The sequence below is a fragment of the Toxorhynchites rutilus genome, chromosome 3 (genome assembly GCF_029784135.1).
Source record: "Toxorhynchites rutilus septentrionalis strain SRP chromosome 3, ASM2978413v1, whole genome shotgun sequence".
In the NCBI taxonomy this organism is placed as follows: Eukaryota; Metazoa; Arthropoda; class Insecta; order Diptera; family Culicidae; genus Toxorhynchites; species Toxorhynchites rutilus.
The window spans coordinates 257,064,598-257,077,770 of NC_073746.1; the positions used below are offsets into that span (position 1 = coordinate 257,064,598).

Genomic DNA, 13,173 nt, shown 5'->3' on the forward strand with positions numbered 1-13,173 from the left:
CAGATGGCTGCATGATGTTGACGTATCGGCTCACCTGGTAGCACACTTCTATTCACCTTGTTCTTTAAAATTTCTGCAGTCATTGAAAACATTCAAAATATCGATGATTGTGATGACGGGTGATGTGTCAAGTTGTCAACACAGAAAAATGGTATCAGAATGTTTCGCGAGAGCGAATAAAATGTGTATTTATTTGTAAAATCAAGCGATCCTGTTTTCCATTCGATCCGAGTGTTTGAGGAATTCAGTGTTGCGTCACCGGTAACAGTATGGCCAACACTCGGGATCTGTTCAGCCTGCCGGCCGGCCCTGCCGATTTGTGTTTCGATAAAAACGAATTCATGAAGGTGAGACCAATCCGCTGAGAAATTCATAGTAATTTCGAAGAATATACGTTTTTCAGAAAACATTTTCAGTGGATGAATTCCTTCACGAGAACCGCAATGCTGGCAGTTTGGAAATAATAAGGGACGATTTGGGTATTTATCTGAAAGTACTCCGATCGGCTATGATCGAGCTTATCAACCAAGATTACGCTGATTTCGTGGATTTGTCAGCTAACCTGATCGGGCTGGACCAACAGATCAGTGGGATAGGAGCTCCACTAGAGAAACTGAGAGAAGAAGTCCTGACGATGAGGGAAGCGCTGCAGGGAACGATGAAAAGCATTTCCGATTGTCTGGATCAAAAGAAAGCCCTCAGAACATACAAGAAAAGTCTGCAGAGTTTGGGGAAAGTTCAGCAAGCACTAGTGAAATTGGATAATTTGTTGAGTCCGATGGACGGAAGGGAACATGACATCAATCCAATTCTTCTTGAGAGGGCAGCTCTCGAGTCGATTCAGCTGCAGTTCAACATCAAATTTTGTGGAGAGTTTTTAAATGAAGAACAAATGCGACGCTCCGAGAGTATGAAAAATAACCTTCTGATGCAAATGAAAGAATATTTTCTGAAAACGTTGGAACAAAAAAATATAGACGGAATGGAGCGATGTCTTCGGATTTACTGCACGTTGGATGAAACCCGCACGGCTGAAGAGGTCTTCAAGCATGAAATTGTGTCTCCCTACATGAATCGAGTGGTGTCTGAAAGTAGTCTTCAGAATTCACCCCAAGGATTAACCGGTATCTACAATCAGATCCTGGACTTCATTTCGCTCAATATGAAAAGTTTGCTGACATTGACGAAGAAAAACGGAAAAGTTAAAGGGTTTAACTTTATTATAAACAGTTTCTGGACGGAGGTAGAACGACGAATGGAAACCAATATGTCCTCGATTTTTGCCCCTGGCAATCCGGAATCATTCTACCAGAAGTATAAGTGTACTCTTGAATTCCTGGAACGCATTGAGCAAATAATTGAAGATTCGGCAGAAATCGCATACTTTAAAGCACATCCGCAGTATAAGAGTTTCCAGGTGCGATGGAATCTGCCGGTCTATTTTCAAATTCGATTCCAGGAAATAGGTTCAAACTTGGAAAAAGCGTGTAGTCGGGAAATTGATGCCATCAGATTTACATCGCAGCAGATCGGTGCTAGCCAATTTAATTTGATCACGTTTTCGATTGCTCTCACGTGTATTTCCAACTGTTGGCAGGAGGGCATATATCTTCCCCAGTTGTTTCATCGGTTTGTTAAGTTTACTCTCCAACTGCTATCCCGCGCAACGACGTGGATTGATACCGCCATCACGTTCAACCCTCCGCTACAAACAGATTCACCGGAACCTTTGCTTAGGCTTAAATTGTTGGCTACTCTCTTCTCCGACGTTACAAATCTATCGAAGAAGATACCCAACATAATAACTCTCATCATTCAGAAAGCTCCGCCGGTGCTCGCCTTGACGGCGCAAAAACTGGACGAATTGTTTTTCGATAATCGATCGGCATTAAGTGCCAAGCTCAATCGACTCCAAACGTTGATCGTACAAGAGTTGGTGCAGATAAGCATTCCGCACATCAAACAGGTCAGCGATATTCCCCGATTGTATCGCAAAACAAATCGTGAGGTGCCCAGCAAATGCTGTCCGTACATGGAGCAGTTAATACAGCCGAGCCGAAATTTCCAGGAGCGTTACAGTGCAATGGTGGGTGACGAACAGCTGAAGGAGTTCCTTGGGAACGTCTACCGGAGTCTTACATTGCAGTGAGATTTTTGACCCCAAATAAAAATATAAACTTTTCACTACCCGGTTTTTTTTTCGATTTTAGCTACTACCAAGCAGTGGACGAGGTCTTAATTTCGGTCCAAAAAACTGAAGAATCTTTACGCCGACTGAAGAACCTCCGGGATCGGAATGCAAACCCAATTACGACGGCCACATTCCCGAACAGTGGCAGCATATCGACCGATCGCACATCAATGTCCGACGACGACAAGATCCGACTGCAGATACAGGTAGATGTTATCTACTATGTGCAGGAAATCGAGCGCCTTGGCTTGGCGCGAGGTGAGATAGAAAAGCTTCACGAATTAGTGCTTCTGACGGAGAAAGCGACCAAAATTAAAATAGGAAACAACCAGCAAACGCCGGAGCAGGTGTGAGGAATAATTGGAGTTGACTTTTTTTTCGTTCTAAACAAAGTAGACTTTTTAAAAATTGTTTGATTGGTACAGTAAACCGAGGGCAAATTGATCACGATTTTCAGAAAAGTGTGAATATTTTCGAAATTTTCTGTTCAATTTATAACCAATTATTTTTAAACCCAGTTCCGGGTCCAAGGTCACAAAACGTTTGAAAATTTTTGTTGTCAAATTTGCTTAGCGTTAGTTTGGAAAATTTTTAGCGGAAAATTTTAAAACAACTTTGGGGTGAAATTGATCAATCTATTTTTTCATGATTGTCTAGTGGGATATGCACAAATAAACAGAAATACGTTCATTTAAATGATACTACATTGTTTGAACAGTCTCGGGATTTTTAATGGAAACAATCGTTTTTTGGACAAAGCCTCAACATAGTTTCTTTCGCAATACACTTGTTATAGCGAGTTTCCAACATTTCGATTCCCTTTCTGTAGTACGAAACGTCTAAGTCTTCGAAATATGCCTCAGTGTCACCTTGCAGACTGCCTATTGGACACGGGAGTGTGGTAATGGATCCACGTTTCATCCATTGTTACAAAACGTTGAAAGTCCACTCGATGATGCTTCAACAACGCCAAATCGGCTGTTGCATCATCAACGCGCCGCAGTTTTTGGTCGACGGTCAGCAAACGCGGCACCCATCGCACCGATGGCTTTCTCATGTCCGAATGTCGTGCAAAATGTATCCCACTCGTTCTTTTGAAATCCCTACGCGTAACCCAGCTAACTCGCGTAACTTCACTTTACGATCGTTTGAAACGAGTCGATGTACTTGTTTTACGATTTCTGGATTCGTAGCCTTTTTTGGCCTTCCACAGCGAGATACATCTGTAGTGCTTGTACGGCTTGTACGGTCCACATAACATTTCGTCAACTACTGCATTGATTGTTCAACAGTTTTTTCCATCAAAAAACAACGTTTGATTAAAAAAACTATATTCTTTTTTTACCTTTTCTATACAAGTGCTCAGGTAGTGACACTTAAACAACTGTAGTTTGTGAACAAATAAACGAAATGTCATGAAACTTCACACATAAGCTAGTGACAGATGAACCTCTCGAAATGAATCTTGTTCATTTTTTAGTGGCGCCATCTGTAGGGTTTGAAGATACAAAAACGAGATTTAGTCTACCTAAGAGTATAGTCGTGCATTTCTCATATCTCGATCTAATTTTGATCTGCAGGTCATTAGGAGACCATCCGGGTAAGTCAAAAATATGTCAAATAATCATGAATGAGCAAGTTTGATCCCCTAAATGGTGGGTTCTGTGTATTTCTGGGTTCTGGAATTTATAGCGCTGAGACTTGTTCCGGACATATTTCTGAAATCCGTGGACCGATTCTGATTAAACTTCAAAGGTTTCTTTCAAATGCAACTTATCGCGTCTGCACTGATGAGCGAAAAAAAAATCCACCCCAATTTGAAATCAAAGTATTTCAATATTATAAGTTTTTCAAACATTTTTATATTCCAATCAATACTACGTCAAGTAGGTTATTAGTGAACAATTTTGCCATTTTTAGTATCGTTGATTTATTTTTTAGAAAACAAAAAATTACTTCTGTAATTTTTAAGGTGAAGGTGGGTTTTTGTACGTAAATAGATCAAATCACTTATCAGACTGTGTGGCGCTTCACTGACATGAGTCTTAGAATTCATTTGAAAAAAATTACAATTCAATACTGAAGTTAAATGTATGAACAATTGCAAATGTAAATATATATATAGAAGGTGTATTTTCGTATGAAGTAAAATTCTGAATATACGCAAGCGTAACATGAGCAAATTTATAAAACATCCGAATTGGGGTACTTTTGATATTAACAAGTTCTTCCGCACAGTAACTAGATGTTGATAATTCCTTAATGTTTTCCTTCGTTGATCGTATTGTTTTCACATATTCAAGTTGGAGAGCCTTAACCCTTCTCTTCATTGGCCGAGGCATTTTGATTGAATGTAACTATTTTTGAAAGCATCCGTGGCAGTGTTCCGAGCTCTGCAATATAATTTTCTTAACCAATGTTAAAGTTGCTAAAACTTATTATCAACACAATTTTATTTTATTGATTTTCATGACATGAAACGCTGTGACTCAGGATTAACATTTTATTGAGTGGTTTTTATAGATGTTTCGATGAGGCATCAGTGTCGAAAAAATAACTCTGTTGCAAAAAATAACTAAATAAATAATAATTGCGGAAAATTGGAGAATGAAAATTTAACTTTCAGAGTACTAGCTCGAGTTTTCCGACGTTTTTCACTATACAGTGCGACGGCAGATGAAAATTTAATATCTCGTGAGTAATCGATTAGAGTTTGGTTGATATTATTTGATGGGAAGTGTGCGAAAACGATTATTTTCTCCACACTATCTCGCAAAAGTATTGATTTTCGGGCGAGGGATGAGGGAGAGCGCCATTTTGGCAGCCATATGTGGCTTCCTTCCACCTTCACCTTAAAGTACCCATTTATACTTTTAGGATATGACATACAAAATCCCCTTTGCCTAAATTTTCTCTACCGTGTTTCTTCATTGATGCTTTGTTTGATGATCAGCTGGTTGTTTACATCTGACACAAACGCCAGATATTTATTGAACATTTCAAAGAAAATGAGTTTAAAATTCAATTACATAACACCTCCAAGAATTTCGCTTTGTTTTAAGTAGTACGTTTGATCAATATGCCCCCGGAAGACGGTACCAATCAAAATTGTCCGATTTTCTCGAACGGCGCGAAACCTTCATTATGCAATTAAAATATTTCGCATAATCGCATTGTTTTAAATTATTGTGAACAAAAAATCTACCACACAGAAAACATATATAACATAAAGTGATAAAAAATGCACATAATCGTTAAAATCAATGTTATTACTTTCCGAACGACTCTTCTTCAGCATCTTCTCTCATCATTTGTTCTATCAGACGTCTCCGTTCTTCCGCTTGACGAAGCTGTCTTAGCACTAAACTTTCGTAATCCCTATCAGTGATGGTATTGGAACCTCCCGTTCGGCTATTTTTGTTCTTCGGTGCATCTCCTATCCACTCTAAACAACAGGGATTATCCAACCGCCCCTTTTCATAACTAACCGCCATTTCGGCCGCTTCCTGCGTTTTAAACTCTACCAGTGCGCTTCCATTCTTTTTCGGGCTCATCACCAAAACATTAATTTCACCATATTTTGAGAGAAACTTATTCAACGCCTCCTGCGAGTAGCCACCGTTGAAAGGATCATCCTTTCCCGCAGGCCATTTGATTTTTATCCTATGCTTCGAAGCATCCCAGCCCGATTCAGCCCTCGAATGCATTTGTTTCTCCTCACGCAACTGTTGGCGCATGAGTTCTTGCTCTTCCTCGATCAATTTTGAACCTTCTTCCCGTAGCCGTTCGAACTCCTCTTGGAACAATTCCTCTGGTGTTTTGTTCACTTTGTATGATGCTCTCGGCCCACCAGCTTCCTCTTTCGCCCTACGTTCCCTTTCTTCCAGATCATTTTTGAGCTTCTGTCGTTTACTGTCCAGCTGCTGTGTCCTCAACTGGGCGGCTTTCTTCGCGTTTAACAGCCTATCGTATGCACTTCGTGCGGATGCGTCGATTAGAATCTCTAGTGCCTTGGAGAGTTCCTGGAAAAGCTCCGCCGCTTTTGGGTTATCGGGATTCTTGTCCGGATGGCATTGCAGAGCCTTTTTGCGGTAACCTTTTCGAATCTAGAAAACAAATGGGAAATGTAAGTTTTGCCGAAACTCTATAGCTCAAGGGATCTACCTCCGCTTCGGTCGCACTTATTTCAACACCCAGCAGACCGTAAAGATCTGATTCGCTGAATTTCTTCACATCCAGCATTTTGCTTTTTAACAACCAAATTTATAAACGTTAATACTGAAAAAGTTCAATCAAAACGTTTCCTCACAGCTCTCGAATCGAGTTTGTTTGTAAACAGAAAATTTGACAGATTGCTTACCATATTCATTCAGCTTAGGAAACACTTTCATTTTGATGCTATACCGTAAATTTATTTTAGTCGTGTTAGTGGAAATCATTCAAATTTATTCGTCATAAACTTGCCAGTGAGACGTTTACTGGAACGTCATATACTGTGTGATGCATAAGTCACGCAACGCTCTATGAAGGAAAAAAATAACGATCGCGCTGCAACTATCGAGCGTGTTGGATCGCGCTGCAACTATCGAGAGTGTGTCGACTTAGTATCGTTTTTTATTCGAGAATAAAAATTTTGTATTGTGAGACATTTTTTATACGATTGTTTTGTGCAAATCGGTTGCGTGACTTATACGTCACCCTGAATAGCGTTTGCACATTTCCAGCTATTGAGAGCAAATCGGCTACCATCTTGTTGACATTTCCAAGGATGCAATTCAGGGATATCTTCCGGACATACTCTAAAAACTTTCATATTGTGAACTCATTTCAATGTTTGTGAGATTTTTTTCATAACTGGACCTAGGACCAACCAAAAGTCTCGAAAATAAATAATTTTCAATCAGGAATTATCTTCAACACTATTTGAGGGGCTTAAAATGAAAGGGGTGTAAGTGATTTGATCGATTTCTCTACATCAAATTGGAACATTTTTGCCGTTGAGTTATTGATCAAAGAAAAAGTTGACGAAGAGAAATCGATCATGTCACTTACACCACTTGCATTCTAAGCCCCTCATTTGGTAATTTTTTTTTCTGAGTATCAATTGTTTACCCCTGATCTCAGTGTTACAAATAATAAGTCCACGATCAGTAGGTTTTCAAACGTATTTGAATATAACTCCTCAAATATATTTGAGAACTGAGTTATGATAATTTTTTCATTTTCGTTCAATATATAGTTGGCGCATGTTTTATCGCATGAAAAATTAAAAAAGAATAAAAATAAGGGACATGACCGCATTTGAGCCTGTTGTTAGCATGGATTGAATATTCAATCGTCATTTAAAAAACATTGGTTTTCATATATCATGGAACAGAAGAAAAACTCGTCTTAGGTAACCTCAATTGTAAATTAGATTAAGCCAATTAGTTGGGTAACTTGTATCATTAGGGTTCAATGCCAGCATTTTGAACTGTTTTAAATATATAAATAAATTGTGCTACTCAATAGAAAAATTTTCATTTGCATTTACTGGCAAAATATTGGAACTGGAATTCAGTAAATGTTGTATTGTATTGGCTTCCTCAACTGGCGTGCTGATTGGCACCACTAAATCATCATTTACGCCCATTCTGAATGTTACCGGGTGTAGTGTAAAGCAAGCTGAATGTTTGATTTTGTTTTGAAGGTTATGTATTCATAATAAACACGAATCATCGTATCACTTCGCTGTAATTTAAAAAGGTTTTTACCATTCCCGCAATAAGAAATGTTTAGGTTCTCAAAAGAAATCGACTTGACGGGATATTCTCTACTTATTCCTAGTGTTAGCGTAGGAAATGTAGCGCAACTTGCCATTGATTTGCTGATCGAAACGCTGAAGCTTGAAAAAATTGGTATGATATGGCACCCGGCATTAATACCGGTGATCGGACCACAGGCCTACGATCATGAAAGTGACAAAGTTACTACGACTGCCGAACTCTATGTCTCAGGGGACCGTAAGCTCATAGTCATGCAGATTCGTGCACCTCTGGTGAATGCAATGCAGGCGGATTTCTTGGAAAAAATGACCGATTTCATTGGTGATCGACAACTCGCTGATGTTATTATACTTAGTAGCAGCTTTGCCCATGAGAACCACTCGATAGGATCCCGGCCGCATCGATACACAGCGAATGTTAAATTTCTTTCCACCTATTCAGCCGAATTGGATTCCTTACAATGGTCAAAACTGGAAGGACGCGTCATCCATGGAGGAGGATATGCGACTAGATTGTTGGACATTTGCACCGAAAAGCAGGTGGCTTGTTTCGTCTTGTTCAATTATGTTTCGGAAGGTGACAATACGGCAGATGCTGTACAGCTGGTTTCTCTGATGGATCGGTTGAAAAAACCATTACTCCCGAGGGAAGAAGACGGGCAGAAAATCAAGTTATCAATTCCGAGCTCGTGGAAACATTTGTTCGGAAATGCACCACCTGTGAACGTTTATTGAATAAATGCGTTGATTGTTATTCTATATTTTATTTTTATTATATCACTTGTTTCGAACGTGTGGAAAACTTACTAGAATATCCTGACCAGAGCTCGAAATCTTCAAAGATGAAAAATGAAAACCGACTCTCCTCTCATAATCGAAGAAATCTTTCATAACTGGAGCTACCAAATCTTTAGTAGTCGATACATTGGTAGAATGCACACATTATTAGTACATTTTTCCAAAATTTCGTAAAGCAAATGTAGATGTAATATACATTCTTACGAGAGATTAGTACATTTTAGAGCCCCCGCACACTACAGACTTTTTTTCAGCCGACAGTTTGGTCGGATCGGCCTACAAAAAACCGACCCAACTGAATCGGTGTAATGTGCGCACATGCATACCTCTCCGTACTGATTAAGAAGCCGACCGAACTATCGGTCGACAAGTCAGTCTGCAGTCTGCGGGGGCTCTTACTTGATAGCGTTAGTTAGAGTGTTGTCATATCTGAGCAACTGTGTAGAGCAAAGCTCGCAGTCGCCAATTCCCTAATGAAATTATACATTTATATTTTTTCTCGGTCGCGAAGCTATTTCGCCGAAAAGAAATGAAGTGCCACACCGACTATATACTGTCGGAATCCACATTGGCCCTTTTCATATCATCACCCTTAACTAGTAGCCCTAACAGAGTAACAGCTGAAGAACCGGCAGCACTGAAACGTAACGGAAGTTAGTTAAAGTGTGGCAGCCATTCCAACATGCCAATCATCCAGCAGCAAAATCCTCCGAGCGTGGAAGTGAACCCGTTTGCAAATTGTGCAAGCGTAAACTTGTGCCCATACAAGTGCTTAAAGGCCCATTTATACGTTGCTAACAGCTGACTTGACAGTGAGCAGCTACTGGACCGGTGAACTCGCTTGACAATTGGTTGGCTCGCCTTGTCCGTTCACATAGTGTGAGTAGTGATCCGTGCACCCGTGGCCGAGTGGTTTTTTTATTTAAATCGTTTATTTTTACAGGCTCAGTTACATAGGTTTAAAGGAGCCGAACTCCTTACTGTATTGTTACTAGTATATATACATTTTTCCCTAATTCTAATGTTAATAATATAGGAAACCGATTACTCGCGGTCGACTCGAGTTTAGAAGGGTGACATATTTTCTTCAGGAAAAGGAGGGGATGGCCGAGTGGATAGCGTCTCACATTATCATGCCGGGTGTTCGGGTTCGATTCCCGTTCTGGCCGGGGGAGTTTTCGTCAAAGAAATTTCCTTGGATTTGCACTGTGGTCACGCGTATTCAAGAGCTTGCCCCTCGGAATACATTCAAGGCGTGTTATTTGCCTTAAGAAATCTCAACCAAGTATTAATAAATGACGCTAGTTAATGCATACGTTGAGACGGCCAAAGTTCCACAAGGGAACGTTAACGCCATTCAAGAAGAAGAAGAGTAGTGATCCCCGATAATCGTTCGATTAATCGAATACTTGAAATCGATTATCAATCGACCGAATACTGCGCAACCAATAATCGAAGCGAACGAATAATTTACGTCGATTAATCGATCTAAACCCTCTAAAAAAACGGTCTTTGACGCTCCCCTAAACTTGTAAACGCAGGTCAATGCCGTCAACTCGAATTGAGCTTTGTTTACGAGTTTAGGGGAGCGTAAAAGATAGTAATTGATTTTTAGGCGGAATGAACACTTTTTTGATTCCAGATGGCTTTCTAGCAAATGAGAAATATTAGGCTAACTCTCAGTGTGACGATTAATCGATTAATCGATTATTTGAGGCGATTAATCGTATCGAATAACAAACTGCTGAAAAGTATTCGATTAGCTGATGAACGACAATTTCAAAAATCGGGGATCACTAAGTGTGAGCTGCTGACGAGAAACTAGATACTAGGATTGGGCGATCTTTATAAAAAGATCGATCTTGTCGAATCGATTTTCCAAACGGCGTGAGGATCGATCCACTGATTAAATCGGTACCCACAATCCGTTTTGCCTGCCAAGATCGGGTCGATGAAATGTCAACAATCGACCTCAAATGCTGCCACCTTGCAATCGATTTATCGACCTTTCATATGCATTCATCGAACAACTTGACGCCACTTTTTTGCCAACATATGCAAGGCGTCGACCTGCATGTAACGCTGCTTCCAACACTGATCGTCTCTTGTTTGTATTGGTTTGTTATGAAACATGAAAAGGAAAAACATTGATCGATTTTAATCATTTTATTCAAAAAAACACAAAATGCATATAAAATATAAACAAGATATATAATGCAATCGGTGCATTCGGGTTGTCTGGATTGACGATTCGAATCCAGCTCCTTTTTCTCCTTGACACACATATGTGGCTGAGGAGGTTTCTTCAATGTGCGTGAAGCATGGGATCTCCGATGGGGAAAATTGCTCGAAATACTATCGATGGCCAGGTCCTGCTGCTGTTACTGATGATGCTGTTGCCCGGAATAGCACCCTGGACTTAAAGGATACTGCTGCGGGAAAGCTGATGCTGTTGGCTGGCGTGACAGAAGTGGAAATAAGCAATGTGGTGATGAGGGAAATCATCTTTCTCACTCGCCGATTGATTGAGTCGGATGTATTCATAGCTGAAACAAAATAAAATGATTAGTAAGTGAAAAGCAGAAATGAATTCCCTACTCACCAGTTGTATGATCCGGATAAAAATGCGAACTATTAAAATATCATGCGATTACGTTCGCTTACCTCGCCTATTTTCATTCTACTATACAACGGAATCAGTGCATTCGGGTTCCTCCGGGTGGTAATTGAGCTGAGCAAGTTGATAAATACCTCCTTGTCGTTGAGTTTTCGTGTCTGAAGAGGATTTTGAATGTGCGCGAAGCACGGAACCTCTAATGGGGAAAGTTCTTCGCAATACCATACCATGGTCAAATTCTGCTGCTGCTGCTGTTGATGCTGTCCCCTGGCATTGCCAACAGGGGTTGAAGGTTACTGCTGCAGGAAAACGGATGTTGTTGGCTGCTGTGATAGAAGTGGAAATCCGCACTGATGGGAGAAATCATCTTTCTCACTTACCGATTGATGGAAGCAAACGAGTCGAATGTATTCATAGCTGATAAGACAAGATAAAATAATTAATAATTAAAAAGCCGAAATATATTTCATACTCACCAGTTGTATGATCCATTTGTTTTTGTTTGAGATGACAGTTTAGCGGAGTGGGAAAAAGAACCACCAGTGATGCCATTTGGTTTGTTTAATTATTCAGTATTTTCGACTAACGAACTATCCGCGTTGACGATATTGGGTAATAGGCATGACAGTATGGATTTGCAGAAGGAATCAATACACTTTTAAAATGAAAATTATGAATGAACATGATTTTTCCTTAATCAAATTAGTACTCTATGTAAGTGAAAATCACCATTGCCTGCAAGTGGTGAAAAAACGTCATAAAAAAATATGTTTTGAGATAATTTTATATTATAATGACAAGTTTTTTTGAGAATATCTGAACGTCTATAGAAAATAATTCAAATTAGGGTCATGACAACGTACTTTAAGTAGAAAAAATTATGCCAAGAAAAAAATTTCATACAAATTTTAGCAAATATAAACTGATTCGGGCCGACTAATATGATAGAGAATAGTTTGCCTCATACAAACTAATGCCGTATCCAGATGTCGATACCTAATCGTCGTCATCGTGAATAGGTAACAGCGTTACGGTCGTTGTTAGGTCGATGTTTTTTTCGTCGATTGGATTGTGGGTACCCACAATCCAATCGACGCACTGATGGGAGAAATCATCTTTCTCACTTACCGATTGATGGAAGCAAACGAGTCGAATGTATTCATAGCTGATAAGACAAGATAAAATAATTAATAATTAAAAAGCCGAAATATATTTCATACTCACCAGTTGTATGATCCATTTGTTTTTGTTTGAGATGACAGTTTAGCGGAGTGGAAAAAAGAACCACCAGTGATGCCATTTGGTTTGTTTAATTATTCAGTATTTTCGACTAACGAACTATCCGCGTTGACGATATTGGGTAATAGGCATGACAGTATGGATTTGCAGAAGGAATCAATACACTTTTAAAATGAAAATTATGAATGAACATGATTTTTCCTTAATCAAATTAGTACTCTATGTAAGTGAAAATCACCATTGCCTGCAAGTGGTGAAAAAACGTCATAAAAAAATATGTTTTGAGATAATTTTATATTATAATGACAAGTTTTTTTGAGAATATCTGAACGTCTATAGAAAATAATTCAAATTAGGGTCATGACAACGTACTTTAAGTAGAAAAAATTATGCCAAGAAAAAAATTTCATACAAATTTTAGCAAATATAAACTGATTCGGGCCGACTAATATGATAGAGAATAGTTTGCCTCATACAAACTAATGCCGTATCCAGATGTCGATACCTAATCGTCGTCATCGTGAATAGGTAACAGCGTTACGGTCGTTGTTAGGTTTTCCTGCA

The 13,173-nt window shown here is 39.4% G+C and overlaps 3 protein-coding genes and 1 long non-coding RNA gene across 5 annotated transcripts; 2 read left to right on the forward strand and 2 right to left on the reverse strand.

The window, feature by feature from the left end:
* Positions 1-120: 120 nt before the first annotated feature.
* Positions 121-5,451, forward strand: LOC129777661 (conserved oligomeric Golgi complex subunit 2). The gene is made up of 3 exons (XM_055784064.1): positions 121-347; positions 404-2,145; positions 2,211-5,451. Exons 1-3 carry the CDS (start codon positions 270-272, stop codon positions 2,542-2,544), a joined length of 2,154 nt encoding a protein of 717 aa, XP_055640039.1. The 5' UTR covers positions 121-269; the 3' UTR covers positions 2,545-5,451.
* LOC129777662 (dnaJ homolog subfamily C member 17) lies at positions 3,748-6,521 on the reverse strand. The gene is made up of 2 exons (XM_055784065.1): positions 6,356-6,521; positions 3,748-6,297 (listed from the first exon to the last, which is right to left on the reverse strand). The coding sequence occupies exons 1-2, from the start codon at positions 6,431-6,433 to the stop codon at positions 5,461-5,463; spliced, it is 915 nt and encodes a 304-aa protein (XP_055640040.1). The 5' UTR covers positions 6,434-6,521; the 3' UTR covers positions 3,748-5,460.
* Positions 6,522-7,888: 1,367 nt separating this feature from the next.
* Positions 7,889-8,709, forward strand: LOC129778114 (proteasome assembly chaperone 2). Its single transcript, XM_055784803.1, has one exon. It carries the CDS (start codon positions 7,962-7,964, stop codon positions 8,688-8,690), a length of 729 nt encoding a protein of 242 aa, XP_055640778.1. The 5' UTR covers positions 7,889-7,961; the 3' UTR covers positions 8,691-8,709.
* Positions 8,710-10,904: 2,195 nt separating this feature from the next.
* LOC129777634 (uncharacterized) lies at positions 10,905-13,138 on the reverse strand. Of its 2 annotated transcripts, XR_008743270.1 has the most exons (5): positions 12,595-13,138; positions 12,499-12,535; positions 11,847-12,105; positions 11,356-11,787; positions 10,905-11,299 (listed from the first exon to the last, which is right to left on the reverse strand). It is a non-coding gene; the product is annotated as an uncharacterized LOC129777634 (long non-coding RNA). The 2 variants fall into 2 exon arrangements; XR_008743271.1 differs by lacking the exons at positions 11,847-12,105; positions 12,499-12,535 and having other exon boundaries at positions 12,595-12,895.
* Positions 13,139-13,173: the final 35 nt, after the last annotated feature.

Coding starts and splice junctions, on each gene's coding strand:
- LOC129777661 (XM_055784064.1), top strand. CDS start 270: ATGGCCAACACTCGGGATCTGTTCAGCCTGCCGGCCGGCCCTGCCGAT. Junction 348..403: donor ATAAAAACGAATTCATGAAG/GTGAGACCAATC, acceptor TACGTTTTTCAG/AAAACATTTTCAGTGGATGA. Junction 2,146..2,210: donor TACCGGAGTCTTACATTGCA/GTGAGATTTTTG, acceptor TTTCGATTTTAG/CTACTACCAAGCAGTGGACG.
- LOC129777662 (XM_055784065.1), bottom strand. CDS start 6,433: ATGCTGGATGTGAAGAAATTCAGCGAATCAGATCTTTACGGTCTGCTG. Junction 6,298..6,355: donor TAAGTGCGACCGAAGCGGAG/GTAGATCCCTTG, acceptor TTTGTTTTCTAG/ATTCGAAAAGGTTACCGCAA.
- LOC129778114 (XM_055784803.1), top strand. CDS start 7,962: ATGTTTAGGTTCTCAAAAGAAATCGACTTGACGGGATATTCTCTACTT.